General features: G+C 46.5%; 1 protein-coding gene across 8 annotated transcripts in view; it reads right to left on the bottom strand.

Moving 5' to 3' along the window:
- PRMT7 (protein arginine methyltransferase 7) overlaps positions 1–20,145 on the bottom strand; it is a 43,427-nt gene that overhangs the window by 911 nt on the left and 22,371 nt on the right. For 6 of the 8 annotated variants that reach the window (XM_077888088.1, XM_077888099.1, XM_077888103.1 and 3 more), the window contains 11 exons: positions 18,890–19,008; positions 15,458–15,699; positions 15,052–15,232; positions 10,135–10,262; positions 9,570–9,705; positions 8,571–8,654; positions 8,140–8,187; positions 7,409–7,498; positions 2,553–2,714; positions 1,380–1,454; positions 292–452 (listed from right to left, as the gene is read on the bottom strand). In XM_077888088.1, the coding sequence (XP_077744214.1) occupies positions 292–452; positions 1,380–1,454; positions 2,553–2,714; positions 7,409–7,498; positions 8,140–8,187; positions 8,571–8,654; positions 9,570–9,705; positions 10,135–10,262; positions 15,052–15,232; positions 15,458–15,699; positions 18,890–19,008 (1,426 nt within the window). The remainder of the gene's footprint in view (positions 1–291; positions 453–1,379; positions 1,455–2,552; positions 2,715–7,408; positions 7,499–8,139; positions 8,188–8,570; positions 8,655–9,569; positions 9,706–10,134; positions 10,263–15,051; positions 15,233–15,457; positions 15,700–18,889; positions 19,009–20,145) is intronic. The other 2 variants (XM_077888093.1, XM_077888110.1) reach the window with 1 other exon arrangement.

Below are 20,145 nucleotides of genomic sequence, written 5' to 3'. Positions count from 1 at the left end.
TCTACAGCTATGATCCTCATGATGCTTAGCTCCAAGGGAGCTGCAGATATGGGTAGATACGCCAAGCCCACTCTGGCTCACTCTCTCCACCTGCACATACCCAGGGCTGTGGGGACCTGCTACAGACTCAGGGCCACTTTGGACCACGATGAGCAAGGCCCAGACAGGGAGGCCATCCCATCCACGTGTAAGAAGCTGAAGTAAGTGCTTAGCCACTGGGGCGGTAACTAGACAGAAAGCAGGCCCCACCCACCCTTCCCCCGCCTGCTGCACCCCAGAACCTGTTCTCACCTCCTCAGGTTGATGGAGCCCTCAGCACGGAGCGGGTGCGGGGGGACCAGTTGCCGGAAATCGAAGGTCAGGATGTGTTGAGGCTCAGACAAGCTGCGGCAGGGGTACTCCCACAGCGGGTGGGGCTCGGCCTCCTTGCTCTCCCTGAAGTCCAGGGCACGCTGAGAAGGTTAAAGGGAGGTGGGGGTGGGCAGAAACAGAGACAGAGCCGATGGCTTAGGGGATAAGGGGCTCATGTCCAGTCTCCAAGGTCCAGGCCAATGGTCCTTCACCTACTTGGCTCTGGTCCCTCAGAGTAACTGCCATAGTTACATGGGGTAGTGGGTCCTCACAGAAAAACCACAGGCACCTGGATCAGACCAGCTGCTTTCTCCACTCCCTGCAGCCATGCACAATCTCCTCAGAGAATCACTATACCTAAGCCTCATCTTCTCCCTTTTAAAATGGGATGACACTGCCTGTCTCATGAGCTATTCAGAGGACCAAATGTCTACACTGGTTAAAAAACAAAACATCTGGGACACTGGGTGGCTCAGCGGTTGAGCACCTGCCTTCGGCCCAGAGCATGATCCTGGAGTCCTGGGATCGAGTCCCACATCGGGCTCCCTGCATGGAGCCTGCTTCTCCCTCTGCTTGTGTCTCTGCCTCTCTGTGTCTCTCTCATGAATAAATACATAAAATCTTAAAAAAAAAATCTTGACACTTGGACACTCAGCCATTCAGTGACTTCTACTGAGCACTATAGCAGCCAGATTACCCCTACACGACGCTCCCAGTCTAGAGGGAGACAAGGAATCTCAGTGCCTGGGGACACTAGTCTTTAGCTGAGAAGGGGGCTGGGCAGGAAGGCTGCCCCACAGGTGATCTCTGGACCGCTGACTGAAGGTGACACAAGGGGGGCCGGAAAGCGTATAAAGCCAAGCAATGAGAGGGTGCAGGGTATGGCCCACGTGGCAGAAGTGATGGGTGGGATAAGAAACAGGGCCAGACTCAGAATCTACATGTTCATCTACTGTGAAAAGGCGAAGTAGAAGGACCATGGAATGAGTGGGTGGGACACTGCAGGTAGGAACTATGACCCCACCTACCTTAATCATGTCATCCATGATGTGCACATCAAAGCCTTCGCAGTCACCACAGGGACTCCGGATCCGCCACAGGTCCTGTGAGGAAGGCACAGCCCTTGTCGACACCCAGCTGGGGATGGACATCACAGGTTCTGTAGGACAGCACACAGACATCCACACCCACCCAGAGACATGGAAGTGTGGTGACGAGAGCAAGAAGGGCTACTGAAGTCGGGCTGGGAGTACCCCAGTCCCAAATCTGAGGCACACGTTGCTTTTCCTGCACACCTGGAAGAGATCCTAAGGTGCTCAGAAGTATCAAGGATCCGGGATGGTCACTCAAATCTGCAAAGTCTCACATGACCCCAAGTCCTCTCCCACAGGGGACAATTGACCAGAGCCACTGGGATGGGGTTTCTTTGGGAAATCTGTAAACCAGTTCCTGAGGCTCTGCACCCATGAACAGAGCATGAGGGCAATGGGAGGAAGAGGACCAGAAGAGCATTCTGGTCAGCCAATTTTATGTCCTGTTTCCAGGATATATGCCTGGGAATGAGCTTCATTCCCACATTCCCTCCTGGGCCACGAAAGCCAGAAGTCCTGTGGAAATCTCATTAAGTAAATAAACAATACAGAAGAAATGCCCAGAAAATAAGCTATGGAGCCACTGAGCTACCATGGATAAAGTAGCTCTTATCAAAGAAATATCAAAGGAGGTTCACTCTACTTCTCAGGCTGAAAGCACTTCAAAATCCTTTTAAGAAGAAATGCCTTCCCAAAACGACTTTGTGACTCGTTCTGCTTTGATGAGAAAATTAAAATGAAGCTTTTCAATTTTTTCTTACAAAAGAAGCTGACTCTCCATCTCAAAATGCTTTTAACAACTAGAGCGCCAGTTCTTAGTAAGAGCAGAGTGAGCTGCGCAGCATGTCTTCTGAAACTCATTTATGTTTTTTAATTATTCTGATAAGGGATAATTGTAAAATGACAACACACAGCCATTTCCATTTCGTATGCCGAATTATTGCATTTGTACAAAGGCAAGCCTCTTCCATTCAACCCTGCAGTGAGCTGATACAGAAAAGCAGAGGCTCATATCATTAAGACTCACATTGCTCTATCTGCACTCGAGGTCTCTGCAAGAAAACAAGGACCTCCGCCTCCCACCCCTTCTACAACTTCTGGGTGGCCTACCCTGAACTCCACAACCACAGCATACAGCGAGGCAGCCTGGGGCATCACCACTGCACCAGGTCCCAGATGCTGGTCCACAGCAGTCCGCACATACCAGAAGTACAGGTTGTGCCATGGCAGCAGGCTAGTGGTGAAGAACGGCTCGCCCAGGAGAAGAGATACCTGGCAATCAGAACAAGAAGCAGGACCAAGGTATCAGAATGATTCAGCTAAAGAGTGAAGGACAAGTTACAAGTTTCATGGGAAGGGGCGTCTGGGTGGCTCAGTCAGTGAAGTGTTGTCTTCAGCTCAGGTCATGATCCCAGGGTCCTGGGATTGAGCCCCTCTGTCGGGCTCCCTGCTCAGAGGGCAGTCTGCTTCTCCCTCTGCCCCTCCCCATGCTCATGCTCTCAAGTGCTCTTTCAAATAAATAAATAAAATCTAAAAAAAAAAAGTTTCATGGGAAACATGGAAATAAAAAGGCATTCATTCACTCACTCAGTCAACCAACGGGTATGCCAGGTCTACACCTGCCCTAAAGGACACAAAGATGAGAAGCAGACACAAGCCATGCCCACAGGAGCGCAGAGTGGAAGAGGGAACAGAAAAGGTTGGCAGCGCAGTAAGCTCTGCAGACAGAGGTGAGGAAGGGACATGTGGAAGGACCCTAGAGGGAAGAGCTTCCTGAATGGCATCCTGTAGGTAGATCCCCACTCAAAGCTTTATCATGACAAACTGTCATCAGTACTCCTCTAGCAGTCTTCCTCACTAGGTTCTGCGTACCACAAAAGTGGGGACATTGGCAGCACAGTATCCCCAGCACCCTGCCAAGTGCTTGGCCTCGAGCAGATGCTCAGCAAATGTCTGCTGAGTAAATTAACTAATGCATGAATAGGAGTCAGAAAAGCAAAGGACCAGGAATTGAGCAGAGGGATGCAGGGACAAAAGTAAAGATGTGAGAGCAAGGCCCTTCGGGAGCTTATTACATGAGCAAATGGGTCAGGGTCGGTAAAGAGTAAGGCCAGAAAAGTAGAGAGAAGCCAGGTCACCCAAAGGCAGCTGATGACAGGCCACAGGGACTGGACTCTTTCCTGGAGGTAAGATGGGATCTCTAAATGCCTTAATCAGGGGCTCAAAATGAGGAGTGTGTTTTAGAAAGGGCCCTCTGAAACCATGAAGCATGTGGAGACACCATCTGCAAGGAGCGTGGGCATAGGAGAGGACTTAGGACTTGGGTGAGTACAGCAATGGTCCAAGCAAGGAGTAGAGAGTGTACAGAAGGAAGAACTGGGAGATGCAGCAGAGGCTGAGGAGATAGGGGACCCAGGGCTAGGCCCAAGCAGATGGGCATCAAGGGAGGGGCCAGTCTCAAATGATACCTAGGTGTCTGGCTGAGGTAAGGAAGATGCAGAAGGAAACACTGAAGATAGAAAAGGTTGGCCCTGAGTACCCCCTACCCTGCAACATCAGAACAAGGCAAGAATGCCTGGTCTTACCCTTCTAGTCACCACTCTAGTGACCTGGAGTCTAGCTGGTACACCATTATCAATGGCTTATAAAACTAGAATATGTTTTTTCTTTTTTAAGATTTTATTTATTGGGGATCCCTGGGTGGCTCAGCAGTTTAGCGCCTGCCTTTGGCCCAGGGCGCAATCCTGGAGTCCCGGGATCGAGTGCTGTGTCGGGCTCCCAGCATGGAGCCTGCTTCTCCCTCCGCCTGTGTCTCTGCCTCTCTCTCTCTATGTCTATCATAAATAAATAAATCTTTAAAAAAAAAAGATTTTATTTATTTATTCATGAGAGATGCAGAGACACAGGCAGAGGGAGAAGCAGGCTACCTGTGGGGAACCTGATGTGTTACTCAATCCCAGGACCCCAGGATCATGACCTGAGCCAAAGGCAGACACTCAACCAGTGAGCCACCCAGGTGCCCCTAAAACTGGAGTATCTTTTTTTTTTTTTTTTTTTTTTTTATGATAGTCACAGAGAAAGAGAGAGAGAGGCAGAGACACAGGCAGAGGGAGAAGCAGGCTCCATGCACCGGAAGCCCGACGTGGGATTCGATCCCAGGTCTCCAGGATCGCGCCCTGGGCCAAAGGCAGGAGCCAAACCGCTGCGCCACCCAGGGATCCCTGGAGTATCTTTTTAATTCTCATCTGTGAGAAGGAAAAAAGAATTCAACTTGTACTGAGTATTTAGATAGCAGGCAGTCAAAACCAAAAAGTGGAAACAACCCAAGTGTCCAGCAACTGTTCAACAGATAAACAAAATGTGGTCTATCCATGCAATGGAATATTAAGTCGTAAGCAGAAATGTAGTACCAACTTACGCTACAACATGGATGAACCTTGAAAGAAGCCAGTCACAAACAGACCTCACACTTCATATGATTCCATTTATGTGAAATGTTCAGAATCAATAAATTGTACATCAACAAAAAGTACATCAGAGGTTGCCCAGAGGCTGGGAGGATTGGAGACAAATGGGAAGTGACTGCTAATGGGCACAGGCTTTCTTTTTGGACAATGAAAATGTTCTAAAACTGATTATAGGGGCAGCCCCGGTGGCGCAGCGGTTTAGCACCGCCGGCAGCCCAGGGCGTGATCCTGGAGACCCAGGATCGAGTCCTGCATCGGGCTCCTTGCATGGAGCCTGCTTCTCCCTCTGCCTGTGTCTTTGCCTCTCTCTCTCTAGCTGTGTCTCTATGAATAAATAAATAAAATCTTTAAAAAATTAAAAAAATAAAATAAAATAAAATAGATTATAGTGATGACTGTATGGCCTTATGAAAGTACTAAATCACTAAATTCCACAAAGTAAATGGGTGAATTGTATGGCACGTGAATTACATCTCAAAAACGAATCAAAACTATGAGATATTATCACACACCTGCTAAAATGACTCTAATAAAAATGATAGACAATACCAAGTGTTGATAAAGATAAGAAAAACTGGAACTTTCATACATGTTACTGGTCAGAATGTAAATGGTATAGTTGCTTTGGACAACAGTTTACCAGTATCTTAAAAAGTTAAAAAACATCACACAACTAAGCAATCCCAAGTCTAAGCATCTAAGAAAATTAAAAACATATATCCTCACAAAGACTTATATATCCATGCTCAAAGCAGCAATGGCGGCACGCCTGGCTGGCTCAGTCAGAAGAGCATGGGACTCTTGATCTCGGGGCCGTAAGTTTGAGCCCCACATCAGACTCAAAGATTACTTAAATAAGTAAAGCTTTTAAATTAATCTAAACTTAAAAAATCTAACTGTATCAGTTCCCTTCTAAAACTAAAAAAAGAAAACGTTCACAGCAGCAGTATATAATAGCCAAAAATAGTTTTTGGAACAATCCAAATTCCATCAACAGGTGAATGGATAAACAAAATGTGGCACAGCATACCATTCAGCAATAAAAATGAACAAAATACCGGCACATTCTACAACATGGGTGAATCTCAAAGGTGTGACAAGTGAAAGAAGCCCAACACTAAAGACCACGTATTGTTTTATTTCACTTACATAAAATGCCCAAGAAAAACAAATTTACAGACAGAAACCAAATCAGTGCTTGCCTGGGGCTAGGGGTTAGGGATAGAAATGCTCTAAAGCTAAAAACGTAAAATAGTTGTACAACTCTATAAATTTACTAAAAATCAGGGGCACCTGGGAGGCTCAACTGCTGAGTCACCAGGCATCCCTGAATAAAATCTTAAAAAAAAAATTTACTAAAAATCATTGAGTTAGACACTTGACACGGGTTAACTTTATGGTATGTCAATTACATCTCAGTAAAACTGTTTAAAAAAAAAAAAAAAAAAGTTGGCAAAGAAAGATGATCAGTTCCAGCTTGAAGGGCTTGCAGGATATGCAAGGAAAGCTATCCAGTACTCGGACATAAGAGATTTGCAGACCCGGCTTTGGCAGCCAAAGATTCCCTTATAGGAAAGGATGTGACCACCCAGAGAGGGGCCCACAGAGAGAGAGGAGAGAAGAGCCAAGGAGAAAGCATCAAGGAACATTGCCACAAGAGGATCAAACGAAGGAAAAGAAACCCACGAGAAGCTGAGAAGGAGCAGCTAGAAAGACAAAAAACTGGAAAACTAGTCTCTCTCTCTCTCTTTTTTTTTAAGATTTGAGAGAGAGAAAGCACATACAGGGGGAGTGTCGGGGGTGAGAGAGAACCTTAAGGAGATTCTCTGCTGAGGGTGGGGCTCCACAGGGCTCGATCCCACAACCCTGAGATCACAACCTGAGCCGAAACCAAGAGTTAGAGGCTTAACCGACTAAGCCACCAGGTGCCCCTAAAAAAAAGCAGTCTCTTAAGGACCTAAAAAGAAATGTGAAAAAAAAAAAAAAAGAAAGAAAGAAAGAAATGTGTTAAGAAGGCCTCTGGGTCATAAGGGTCCAGGAGGCTGGGGAGAGGAAATGTGTGGGAATACTGTAGTTAGTTTCTTGGGTCACTAAGAAGTAGTTTCAGAGGCACACAGGGCCAGGGGAGATGGGGTCAGAAGACCAGCTGTGAGAGACAGATCAATCTCAGCGGTGGCAGGAAAGAAGCAGAAATGCCAAAGGTGAACGAAAACACGGGAGCAGATGGAGCTGGAGCACTGTGCAAGGGGAGGGCAGAGAGGCGACAGGACGCTGCTATTCATCCCACCACAGCCATTGTGCCCTCACTCGGAAGGAGCAGAGATCAGCTGGAGTTCAGAGCAACGCAAGAATCTGCACAGCAAGCATCTACACCACGCCTCACCACACCCTCACGGGGGCCAGGTGAGGTGTGGGGCCAGCTGGGAGAAGAGAAGGGGGGCGCTCAGGCCAGGTCAGTGCTATGCTGTCCATGCAGATACACAGCCCCTCGCCACTCACCTTTTTACCTTCCAAGTCTGCAGATGTTAACAACTCAGGCCGTTTCTCTATTATATTAATTTTATCTTCCAGGTGGTTAGCCTTGAAAATCTTAACAAGAAAAAAAAATAGAAAGTATTGTTTTTGTCCAGAAAAAAACATCTCAAAGTTGCCTTGTCTGTTTGAAGTTTTCTGGTTAAATAGTTCTAGAGCACCACTTTTAACTGCTTTGTGAAAACTCTCTCCTCCAGGGGCTTCCTGTGCACCAAGGATGAGAGCACTAACAAAATGCTATAACAGCAAAAGAAATTTCTCCGGCAGGTATAACAGCAGGACTCAGCAATAGGACTGTAGTTCTGGGAGTTTCCTTCAGAGAGAAAGAAATCAAAACCAATCACTGGCCGGGGGAGAAACACCATCACAGAACTAACCAGTCAGGCCAGCTTGTGAGCAGTGACTCCCTGGGCACTGGGTCCCAGAAACAAATCATAAATTCAGGTGTATCACTGCAAAGATTTTAGTTTTGTTAGCTTTATGTGAAGTGAGGAGAAAAGCCATAAAAAAACAAAGCAGAGTCTGAATGTTTGCTGCTATCCACTGACAGCCCAGGAACACTTCTGAGCCAGCTCTCAAGGTGGGAGTTCTCACTTGCTCCCTTAGTGCCAACACAGAACACAGCAATCAATCCCAGACTCGGGAAGGCAGGCTCGCCTGGTCCCCTCGTTATTTCGGTAACAACAATCACCACTTACTTTTTTCATCAGTCTGTGCGAAGCTGCTGAGCTCTCTATTGTAAACACCTAAAGAGAATACCATGCTCTTAGTGGTAGGAGATTCAACTGATAGAAAAAGAAATTAAAGATTAAACACCAACAAGACCATTCCAGGGCAGAAGGTACCACCCAACCAGGTCTACCGGTATTCATGACCCACAGGGACAGCACCCCCTCTTTCAGCACTGACCCTAGCAAGGTACAGACTCCGTCACCAGAGCTGCAGCTACATGGGGATAGCTACAGCCTGGCTCCTGCCTGCACACAGAGCAATAAGCCCCAAAGCCCCCGCACCCGTGACAGCTGTGCTTGCAAAGAGCTTGAGTCACAGAACTGTGTACCCAGACCACGTAACAGTCAAACTAAGGAGCCACCTTCAGGAAGCTGACAGAATGGCGCATGTCCAGTACCTGCTCTGCCCCAAGGTGATGGGCCAGCAAGGAGAGCAGGCTGCCATCACTGACGCACAGGCACACACTGTCTGGCTTCAGCATCTGCAGAAAAAGAACCACCCAACTCCTGTTTTCTTATAATAGGTCAAGAAATTCTTGTTGGCAAACTAACAGAAATGCTTCCCTTCCCCGGACCCCACCAACTCACTCTGTGATCCTTTAATCCAATTCTAACCACTCAACACCCAGCTGGATCTTCTCTCCAATGTATCCACTCACCCACCTCTCTCCACCCAGACCTCACTGTCAGAGAAAGCTCTCCTCAAGCTGTCCTAGAAGGCCCTACTGAAGATCTGCCCCACTTGCTGGAGGCCATCTCCCCATCTATGGTCATAGCACAGACAGTTGTGGGTCTGTCGAGTGATTTGCCAAAGACAGGAATTATTTTTTATGTCCCAGATCCCTCTGAGAGAAACTTAAGACAGTTGGGCTCTTCCTTCCTGCAAAAATGCATCGATTCGCATACGTACACACGTTTCTGCATACAATTCCAAGAGGTCCAAGAGACACCCCTCCAAACCCTGTGTTGTCCTGGCCTGAGAGACCCCTGCTACAGGCAGCAGGGAACACAGGTTTTCAGGCAGGAGAGTTAAAAAAACAGATATATATTTTTGAGAGTATTAGGAGGCAGCAGATGAAAGGAAGAACAGGTGGCTGAGTCTACTGGGATCACTCAAGGAACTGCTAGTGACCACAAAGGCCAAGTGTTTAGAAGAACAAAAGGCAGGGGCCAGGGTAAGGATCTCAGGCAGAGGCTCTCACAGGAGAGCAGAGAACAAGCCCTCACAAAGTCCAGTAACATCCTCCCTGCCTCATCACCTGAGGGCCCACCTAGAAGCCATCTGAAGACTAGGGAGCACAGTAATCAAAACCAACGAACTATAAGCAAGCAATGAGCTGGGGTCCATGGGACAAACTCCTTCTTACCTATAACCACCTGAGAGGCTGGACACTTACCGTTCTCAGGGCCTGGACATACTGATCAGTTCTGTCCTGATCATTGATCTCTCCAAACCGAGGCCGGTTCCAGAGCAGGTGAGCTTGGCAGTCGCACACAGGGCGTGCTGGGTAGACTCCCCCATTCTTTTCAGCACTGGGCCAGGAAATGAACAGATAGACATATATCATGAGCATGATCTTTTAGGAACTGGCAGGCATGAAGGCATGGCACAGGAGTCTTCCCAGGTAAAACAGATGGGCCATCGTGAGCATATGCACATCCTCTAGAGGGCATGAGTCTAGGAACTGGCTTTAGATGGGCATTACAGGTTGGAGGGCCCCCCATTTCAAGATTTCTCATTTACGTCTCTTCCAAATGGGGGCTCTATACCTGGGGCAGCCTCTTCTGAGTACATGACAGTGGATGCTAACACATTCAGTCACAAACTTTTGCTCTTATTTTATTATGTTCAGACGCAAACCTGCCCACTTGAGCCTCTACAGGGTTTCTAAGGTGAACTTATATAAGTGCACAATGACACCAGCCCAGTGCACACTACCCACACTAAGATCCAGGGCATACCTGGTCCTCTGGAGGCTGTACCATACACAATAGTCATCGTGGTGGGCTACCAGGCAGAGGCTTGAGCCTTGGACAACGGGCTCTTCTTGTGGCAGGAAGTACACACACTGCATCCAGTGGTCCCGCCACTGAAAAAGGGAAGAAAGAATCAGCTGTCCTCCAAAAAAGCAACATTTCTAATCCAAGAGTCAAAATCCAAGCCAAAAAATCCACTTGCAGGGAGACCAGGCCATGGACTACAGATGCCTACTCTTGTCAAAGAAATAAAGAAAATTCTCAAGTCAGAGAGGCTAATGGCCAGAAAGCTTGCTGGAACACTGCTGGCTTTAGAAGGATAAATGTAGCCCAAGACAGCAATATTCAAGAGGGGCTCAGGAGAGGGGGTCTCCAGTCTCTGTCCCATGTGCATGTGTTCATGTGCACACCTCTACCTCACACGTGTGTGTGTGTGTACATGCAATGAAGAGAAGAAGAGAGGGAAAATGGAGGCAGAGAGAGAAAGCAAATGTTAACAACTGGTAATTCTAGGTAAAGGGCATATCAGTGTTTATTTTCATTTATTCTGGATTTAGAATTTTCAAAATAAAAAGTGGGGAAAATAGTACAGAAAGATTTTGTTCTGTTTATTCTTTTGAATTAAATAGTTTCTAGAGGCACCTAGGTGGCTCAGTCCGTTAAGCCTCCAACTCTTGATCTCAGCTCCAGTCCTGATCTCAGAGTCGTGAGTTCAAGCCCCATGTTTAAAACAATATAGTTTTTAAAAGGCCTGGAATACTTTAAATTGTGAAACATACTTTATGATGATACAGAATCAACCTTTAATAAGCTGTGTTGTTCCTTTTCAACACTATAAACCCCCCACACAGGATACTTTGCTAAGAAAAAACAAAGAATAAAAGCTACATATGAACAGCCTTACTAAAACCAGCACCAACCCAAATGTCAGGCAGCTCAGAAATGGACCTACAGGCCTTTATACAGAGTATCAGCAGCACTAAAAATGGTAACTGAAGACCGATGCAGCACAAAAACACAGGAATTGACACTGACAATACTTGTGCATATGGAAAGAGATCAGAAGAAGGACGTTCTCTGCAGTGATAGGACCCCGAGTAACTTTGGATTCATTTTTGTTTTACATAAGGAGGTTTATTACTCTCATCATCCTTAAGCCTCTTGTTATTTTTCCATTTTTTAAGCCTCTCTTTAAAAAAGAAAGAACTATTCTAAAAAGTAGGTGCCTGGCTCAATTTTGATTAAGTGTGTGCTTGCTCATTCTCTGTCGTCGGCAGGAACTAAGAAAAACTTGGTCCCTGGGAGACTCCAGAGCACCACTGGGTGCAGATGCAAACAGAGCTGACACCAACCCGCTACTCAGGAACACATTCCACCCTACCCAGATTTGAATTTAACTGAAAGGCAGGTGAATGACATTCCCAGGTATCTAAAATGTCTACTTGAACATAAAAGCTAGAAAATGGTATAACTAGACACAGTAGAAAAAGTAAACACTGGGCATCCCCAGTGGCCCAGTGGTTTAGTGCTGCCTTCAGCCCGGGGCCCGGGGTGTGATCCTGGAGACCCAGGATCGAGTCCCACATCGGGCTCCCTGCATGGAGCCTGCTTCTCCCTCTGCCTGTGTCTCTGCCTCTCTCTCTCTCTGTGTCTGTCATGAATAAATAAATAAAATCTTAAAAAAAAAAAAAAAGAAAAAAGAAAAGAAAAAGTAAACACTAACAAGGAGGGAAAAATAGACTCTCTGAAACCTGTTGTTCATTGCTTACTATGCAAATTGACCCAAAGACAAGAGAAGTCTTCCCCAACCCCTCCGGAGCTCCCATAACACTCCCTGACCATTGTGTCCTCCTAGGTCCTGACCCTAAAGGGCTGCTGACAGAACCTACTGGCCAAGGTGAGAGACTGAATGTATTTCAGCCCACGAGCAGTTTAGTGAAGTCATGAGGGAGATCCATTAGTAGCTCTTCAAATTTCTAACAATCCATTAAGTCACCGCTGGTAAACGAAGGATACACACCTCACAGGAGACCTGGGACAAACATCCAGCACTGCTGCTTGCACATGAGGCCCTGCTCCAATCACTGGGTCTGGCCTCAGTCTCAGTTTGGGCATTATGTGGTTACCCAGCACCTCTTGTAAGAAGATTGGAGGAGAAAATATAGAGTAGCACAGTGAAGATACGTAAATGAAGTATTAGCATTCTATATTCTTATGCTAATTTGTGTCCATCACACTCCGACAGAGGAAGAAAGCAGCCCAGTGTCTATCTCAATTCTGTGGGTGAATTCTGATCACCCCTCCTGGCCCCCAAATACTCACATAGCCTGAAGAGGGCCAGGCAACTGGAGAGTAGAGGGGAGATGGGGGGACCTCACATGCCCAGGGGTGGGGGAAACCAACTGCAATCCTGCAGCAGTCATGACTCTTTGGCCTAAGCAGTAACTTGGAGAGCAGGGGAGCAGCGAAGGCCATCCCACTGATGTCATCCTGTGTACACCTAGAATCAGGCCAGCAATCAAGATAAACCCAGGGCCCAAACAAGTAAAAGGACAACAGAATACAGAGAGAATGGTGCCCAAGGCCTCCCACATAGAGAAGTGATGCTTTTTTTTTTTTTTTGGAAATGTTGGTGATGTTGGTGAGGTCCAAGGCCAATGGCCAAGAAAGAATTCTTGAGACATCCTCAGTGTGAAACGGTGGTTTTATTAGAGCACGGTGACAGGACCTGTGGGCAGAAAGAGCTGCTGCACTAGGGATGTGAGGGGTGGCTGATTATATACTTGGGAGTTGGGGGAGGTAAGGAAAAAGAGAGGTTTCAAAAGAACTTCTATATGCTAACAAGGGCCTACAAGATACTGGGGGCCTCTCCATTGCCAAGTTGAGGTTGTTTTTCCCTCTAGTAAAGCATTAACATTAGACAGCTGGGAGTTTCTTTCTGGAATTTAGGTTAGTGATAAAAATGTTTTTTTTAAAAAAAAAATGTTTTTATTGATAAGAATGCTTTCCTCAAAAACAAAAAAAAAAGAATGCTTTCCTCTTGTAAATCACTAAGACGCTTTGTGGGAGAGGGATGAGAGGGAGACTCTCATCCTGCAGGACCGTGATCTCTATTAGTTAACCACTTATTTTTCCTTCCCTCAGCTTTAGGGTAGCCAGGAGTGCTGAGGAATGTCACACATATCCCACCTGGGGGTGGGCGGTGGGAGGGATTGTGAAGTGTCAGCTTGTGTTTTGTTCTCAGTCTGCCTTCTGCTCCCTCATTAGAAGGAAAGTTTGACTCCTCAGCCCTGAAGTACCTTTCCCACTTTCTCTCCTTTGAGTGTGTGTAGAGGAAGGAGACAACACATGCACATGAGTTAAAATTCAAAAGATATAAAAGGGTGGTGGAGTGAAAAATAAGTCTCCTTTCCACCCCTAACCTTCAGCCCCTTTCCCAGAAGCAACCACTTTTACCAATTTCTGTGACTTCTTCCAAAGATATTCTTTTTTTTTAAATTTTTTTTTATTTATGATAGTCAGAGAGAGAGAGAGAGAGAGAGAGAGAGAGAGAGAGAGAGGCAGAGACACAGGTAGAGGGAGAAGCAGAGGGAGAAGCAGGCTCCATGCACCGGGAGCCCGACGTGGGATTCGATCCTGGGTCTCCAGGATCGCGCCCTGGGCCAAAGGCAGGCGCTAAACCGCTGCGCCACCCAGGGATCCCCTTCCAAAGATATTCTTAAACACACCTACCACACACGTAAACTCGGGAACGCATATATTCTCATCTTTAAAAATACTAATGTTGTCGTGCCACACACTGTTCCACACCGCTGCTTTTGTTTCACTTAATGACCATCCTGGAGATTGCTCTCTATCAGTGCTAAGGGATCTGCCTCACCCTCTGAATGGATATAGCACAAGAGACTTAGTTAGTCCCCTACTAGTGGCCTCTAGGTTATTCTAGGCTATTTTTTTTTTTTTTTTTTTTTTTTTACTAAGTCAGGGCTGCAGTGAATATCCTGACACACTATTATATGCATATGCCAATCTACCCAGAGCCTAAATGTCTAGAAGTGGTGTCCCTTCCCATGGTAATGGATTGAGCCTCCCTGCATTCCATGGAAGATCTGATGCTCTTTGGCCTACTTTTCCCCCACAGCTTCACCCAGAGCACATCACCAAACTTTCTGAACTTTATCACTAACAGGTGGAAAATAATATCTCACTGTAGTTTACAATTGCAGTGCTCTTATAAGTGAGGCCAAACAACTGTTCACATGTTAAAACAGTCATCTTTTCCTAGTTCATATCCTCCACCCACTATTAAGCTGGAAAAATTTTGAAGTCATGGAAAATGACAGGTAGACAAACTGTAGTCCTCCATTCCAGGCTGATCTGAGGCATCCTGGGATTACCTGGGGGCAAGGTGTAGAGGCTCTGACATTGGCTGTGCAAGGGAGAGCCAGCACACCAAAGCTTTCCCGTGACCCCATGTCTGCTAGTGCTGCGCCTGAACTCAGCGGAGAGGTCTGTCTTGTATCTTAGGATAGGTAGCCTTGTCTTTTTGTTGTTCTTGTTTTGTATCTCTTCTCTGACAGGGGCACCTCGGTAGTTCAGTCAGCTGAGCATCCGACTCTTGATTTCGGCTCAGAGCATGATCTTGGGGTTGTGAGACTGCCTGTGTCAGGCTCCACACTCAGTGTGGAGTCTGCTCTCCTCCTCTCTCTGCCCCTTTTTCCCTATTCTCTCTAAAGTAAATTAAAAAAAAAAAAAAAAAAACCTTCTCTGACATTAATCCTGACACAGTCCTTCTGTCTCTAAACTCCTGTGAATTTAGGGTTCAACATGCTACTTTTCCACAACCTAAAGTGGACAAGTTTCCTGATTTACATAAAAACATGCTCAACTCCCGCCTCTTACCTGGAGCTCCTCTGGGTCTGAGTGTGCCCAGAAGGGGGCCATAGTGCACTTGATCTTCCCCTCGGGGTCCATTTCAATATCCCACCAGGAGAGAACCACCTGAGCTCGGCCAGATGCCAGGGGTTCAAACTGCCGGCTGTGGCAGGCTGCAGAGCTACTGACTTGCTTGCTAAAGTCCACACTGTGGAAGAAGATGCAGCAACTTAAACATATTTCAAGCTCATGCACTCTGTTTTTTTAGCTTTTAAGGTGATATCACCAGCAATGAGACTTGTTTGCAACAGACTCCTCCCTTCAGAAGCAGGTGACATCAGCTAGATTTCCTTTTCACTCATAAAGAACTTCTAAAGACCCCAATTCCACCAAATATCTCAAAGCACCGTGGCCTGGGGCGGCTCTTTGGTACCTGAACATAGGAAGCACATCACTGAGGACGGTGAAGTCAGTGGATGACACCTGGTTCAGTTGAATGTCATAGACAGAGGGTGCACCAGGGCACCTCTCCAGCTCCAAGGGCGGAACTATGACCTGCTCTCCATGGATGGTCTGGACATGGACAGGAAAGAGCCTATTCCATGACCACATCCTCCTGGACTCCACCAGCTGAGCGTAGACAGTTGCTCTGTGAGGCACTGCTTCACAGTTTTCCTATGTTAAAAAAAAAAAAAAAAAAAAGTATAGAAAAATAAACCAGTATATATAAAATAAACTCACAGCAATTCTCAGTGATCAAAAGAGGCTTGTTCCTTAATATCAGGTTGGCTTAGTAGCATCTAATGCCTTACCACTGTCAGGACAGTGAACTGTTTTTGGCCTTATGTGCTTGAGGAAGAAAAAAAAGGACCAGGTTTCAAAAATACACATGATGCCTAAAATGATTTATGTCAGATAAGTTCCTAACTACCTGACACTCTTAAATACTCCAAAAATAATCCTTAATTGTCATCATGCTGCTTAACTCCCACACCAACTTTGAAGAAAGAGTCCAAGTCTTGCTAAACAGTGATTCTGGCACTGGGCTCTGAGCTTCTCTTCAGCACAACTCTCACCGAGACACCAGAATCTTTTTATTTATCCACAGCCCGATGGATAAATGTCCACCCTCAGGTAACCTGACATCCTGGCCTCACAGGGCACTGCCAACCACTGTCCTCGTTTGGTTCTGGCCGCAGGGCCTCATCCAGTTTCCCTCGTACCTCATCCTTTCACCCAACAGCCTCTGCACACCAGGCACCTGGTCCCAGCCATGAAGAGGATAATCACAGCTACTCCTGCAGGGAAATGACAGGCACGGGGTTTCCATGCCTCAGTACTAGAGACATCTTGGGTCAGATGATCCTTTGCTGTGGGGCTGTTTTGTACACCATACTTTGTTCATTAATGTCCCTGGCCTCTATCCACAATATGCCAATAGCGTCCCCCTCTCAGTTGTGACCCAAAAAATGTCTCCAGGCATGGCTCTGGATGAGAAGTTATGGTTTTCTCCCTCTGGCTGCTTCACAAGGCTGTGGTTCCGCTACCCACCCTTCACAGAGAGGACTCCCCCAGAGTCCTGGTCCGGCCCACCTTTCTCTCTTTCCATACACTCTCCCCTGACAGACCTCAGTCCATCTTCATTTACCAAATACCATGGAGCTAAAAGCCTCTTGGTCCTATTTGTCTGACCCTCAGATAGCTCAAACTCTGTCTAAACCAAACAAATCATCTTTACCTCTCCTCTTCCTTCCCAAGCCTGGTCTTCCTCCCACCTTCTCATTCAATAGGGAGCACCACCATCCAATCCAGTCACCCAAGCCCCAAACCCTGGCATCATCCTCAATGCCTCCACATCTAAGGAATTACCAAGTCCTTGAGCACCTTCCTCCCCGGCAAGTCTACCTCTCCATGACCATTTCTCTGGTCTCAGCTGAGACCCATCTCAACTCCAGAGCCTGGATGACTCCTACCACTTCTCACCAGTCTTCCTGTCCCTGATCTTGCACCCCAAATGCTCTCCACATGTCTGCCTAAGTGAATCCAATGTCAATCCCCTGCTTAAAACCTTCCCTGTGGTACTATACTGCCTTCTGCAACACAGTGACCCATCTCAGTCTAGTCCTGCCCAGCTCCCCAAACTGAGCCCTAACCCCACCTCCCACACCACCCACAATGCCAACAACTCACACCATACCAGCTCATCCTCCCATCTTTGTGCTGATCTCCTCTATTGAAAACACTCTCACATGCCAGGCCAACACTTGATTACTCCTCAAGACACTTAGCTCAAGCTTCATCTTCCTTGATGCTCCCCATTTTCCCCTCCCACAACAGGCAGGTTCTCACCCCACTGACCACCATCCGGGCATAACCTCCAACTATACTGTGATAACTTGCTCACCTACCTGCCTGTGTGGGAGCTCACCTTCATATTCCTGGCACTCAAAAAAAGGGCCTGGCAAAATGAAGGTGCTCAATAAATTTATCTTCTCAGACCAATCACGGGGTCATTCATCACTACATGGACTACCTGTCAGACATGCCAGCATCCTGTTTACATGACCTCCAATAAGGCAGGAAGAGGGGACAAGGCAATGAAAGCTTTTGTGTAAAGCCATAATTCTTCCAAGCTCAGACACAAGGTGGGCAGATGGGGCAATGATTAGAACAGACAAGGGACACATTGCTACTCAGACCAGCTGAGAAAGGAAACTGTGGACAGCTGCCTGCACATCTTCTTAACTATTAGATGAATTAAAGAAAGACCAATTAGCCAACACTAATGTAATTTTAAATATCCTTGTTCTCTATTTCAGGGATGCATCTAGTTGATGGTTTTAATGTGGAGAAACAGAAATAATTACTACCCAAGTTACTAGAAGAAGATTTTACATTTTAGAGGCTAAGAGACATCTCAGACAGTATGAGGATCTGCGGAACAATCACCATCTCAGGCTTACCGTGTAACATGGAAAGTGGCCCCAGTTGCTCTGGAAGGACCCACATTCTTCACTCCGGGCACACCAAAAATCTCCAAAAAAAGGGTCCTAGTCTGGGACAGTTGCAGGCTCACCTAGATGGTGCCCACAGGACAGGTGGCAGCAAAAGAAAGACACTCTTATCTTCCCGCTGGCCTTTGCCTCTGGGGATGTTTACGTCCATAAAAAAGCAAGACCAACACCTCCTAAAGAACACTGTCAGCATGCCTCTCCCTTCCTAAAAAAATGGTCAAAGATTATCAGTACCCAAATTCTTTTGCCTAGAATGGCTTGGCATTCAAGGCCTTCCACCCTCTCCCCTACTTTCCACCATTACCTCAGAAACCGACCTGGGACATGTTCCCACGACGTACCAAAAAAACAGGTCCACTACCTGGGATACCTTTCCCTCTCCTCGGTGCCTCTCCAAGTTCCAGCCTCTCTACATATGCCCTCATCTCCTGATCCCTGACCTCATCTGCCAGTCAGAAAACATATATGAGTGGTGCTTCTGTCTGCCTCTCTAATTGGCCCATCAGGTCCACACCATCACTGACCAGTATGGGTCTAAGAAACAAGAAGGTTGTCTTATAATTTTCCCTGGATGCTAGAACACTTTATACACAGGTGACACTGAAAGAATCTTTGCTGAAGAGAACTGAATCTGAAGACAGTTTCTTGCCTTTCAGCTCTAGCCTACAAAGACTTGATAAGAGACCCGAAAGTCCTAATTAAGGAGAATCAGAGTCTCACAAGAATCAAGCATAGTCTAGGGTATACAGAGAAGGATGGAGGGTTCAGGTTGTGCAGAGCATGGGGCATCAAACAGACCTGTGTGAGCCAGCTGAGATCACAACAATGTACCTAGGGGAGGCCCTGGTTACCTGTACCTGCACAAGGTGTCTGTGCGCATGCTCATAGGAGGGCAGTGCTCCCTCTCCAATCAGTTCTGTGTCAAACAGCTCCGTGATCAGGATATTGGCACGGCATGGCATGTCACCATCTGAGAAATACAAGGAAACAGAGCCAGAAGCAAACAATCAATAAGAAAAAATATTTACAGCAAATACATGGAAGATAAAAGGTTAACAGAATATTACACTGAAAGCACATACAGATATATCCAAGTAACCAGAAATGTCATGCAATTAACTTTCTAATGGCTCACCAAAAAACCCATTTTGATATACATATAACACATCAAAATACTAGCAACTGGTAAATCTTGGTTAAGAGAATGCAGGTATTTGCTATATCACTCTTTCAATTTTTCTGTATGTTTAATATTGCAAGGGACGCACAGAACTGATAAGAAAACTAAAGCATTCAAGAATAAAACCAGACAAAAATACAAATAGACAATTCAAAACAGAAAAATTAATCAAATATCTGGAAAATGTTTCATTCTTATTAGCAACTGGAGAGCTACAAATTAACAATTCAACTACTAACGTATTACCAAAAATGATTTTAAAAGCAAAAACTGGGGATGCCTGGGTGGTTCAGCGGTTGAGCATGTGCCTTTGGCTCAGGTTGTGATCCCAGGGTCCTGGGATGGAGTCCTGCATCAGGCTCCCCATGGGAGCGTCTGCCTATGTCTCTGCCTCTCATGAACAAATAAATAAAATCCTTAAAAAAAAAATGCAAAAACTGAACTCCAGTACTTCAAATAATTCTAGGCTGCACAAAGGGAGAGAAAACCAAAGCAAGAGAGGCTGCAGAATTCCAGTGATACTATGAAACCCAGGATTCAGCATCACTAGTTCCTTACACTAAACCCCCCTAATTAAGCTAGTTTCTTGCTACCAAACAACCCTCCCAAATAACAGTTGTTTTGGGATAGTAAGAAGAGAGCAGGTCTTTTGGCTGACTCTGTTTCCTGAACTTCTGCAATGTAATATTACTTCTACAATTACAATTTTTAATGAGCCAGGACGCCTGGGTGGCTCAGCGGTTGAGCACCTGCCTTCCACCTAGGGCATGATCCTGGGGTCTCAGGATCAAATCCTGCATCGGGGGGATCCCTGGGTGGCGCAGCGGTTTGGTGCCTGCCTTTGGCCCAGGGCGCGATCCTGGAGACCCAGAATCGAATCCCACGTCGGGCGCATGGAGCCTGCTTCTCCCTCTGCCTATGTCTCTG

Source organism: Canis aureus, chromosome 3 (assembly GCF_053574225.1).
Source record: "Canis aureus isolate CA01 chromosome 3, VMU_Caureus_v.1.0, whole genome shotgun sequence".
In the NCBI taxonomy this organism is placed as follows: domain Eukaryota; kingdom Metazoa; phylum Chordata; class Mammalia; order Carnivora; family Canidae; genus Canis; species Canis aureus.
Note: the sequence above shows the minus strand (reverse complement) of the source record. Positions and strands in the feature narration are given on the sequence as shown.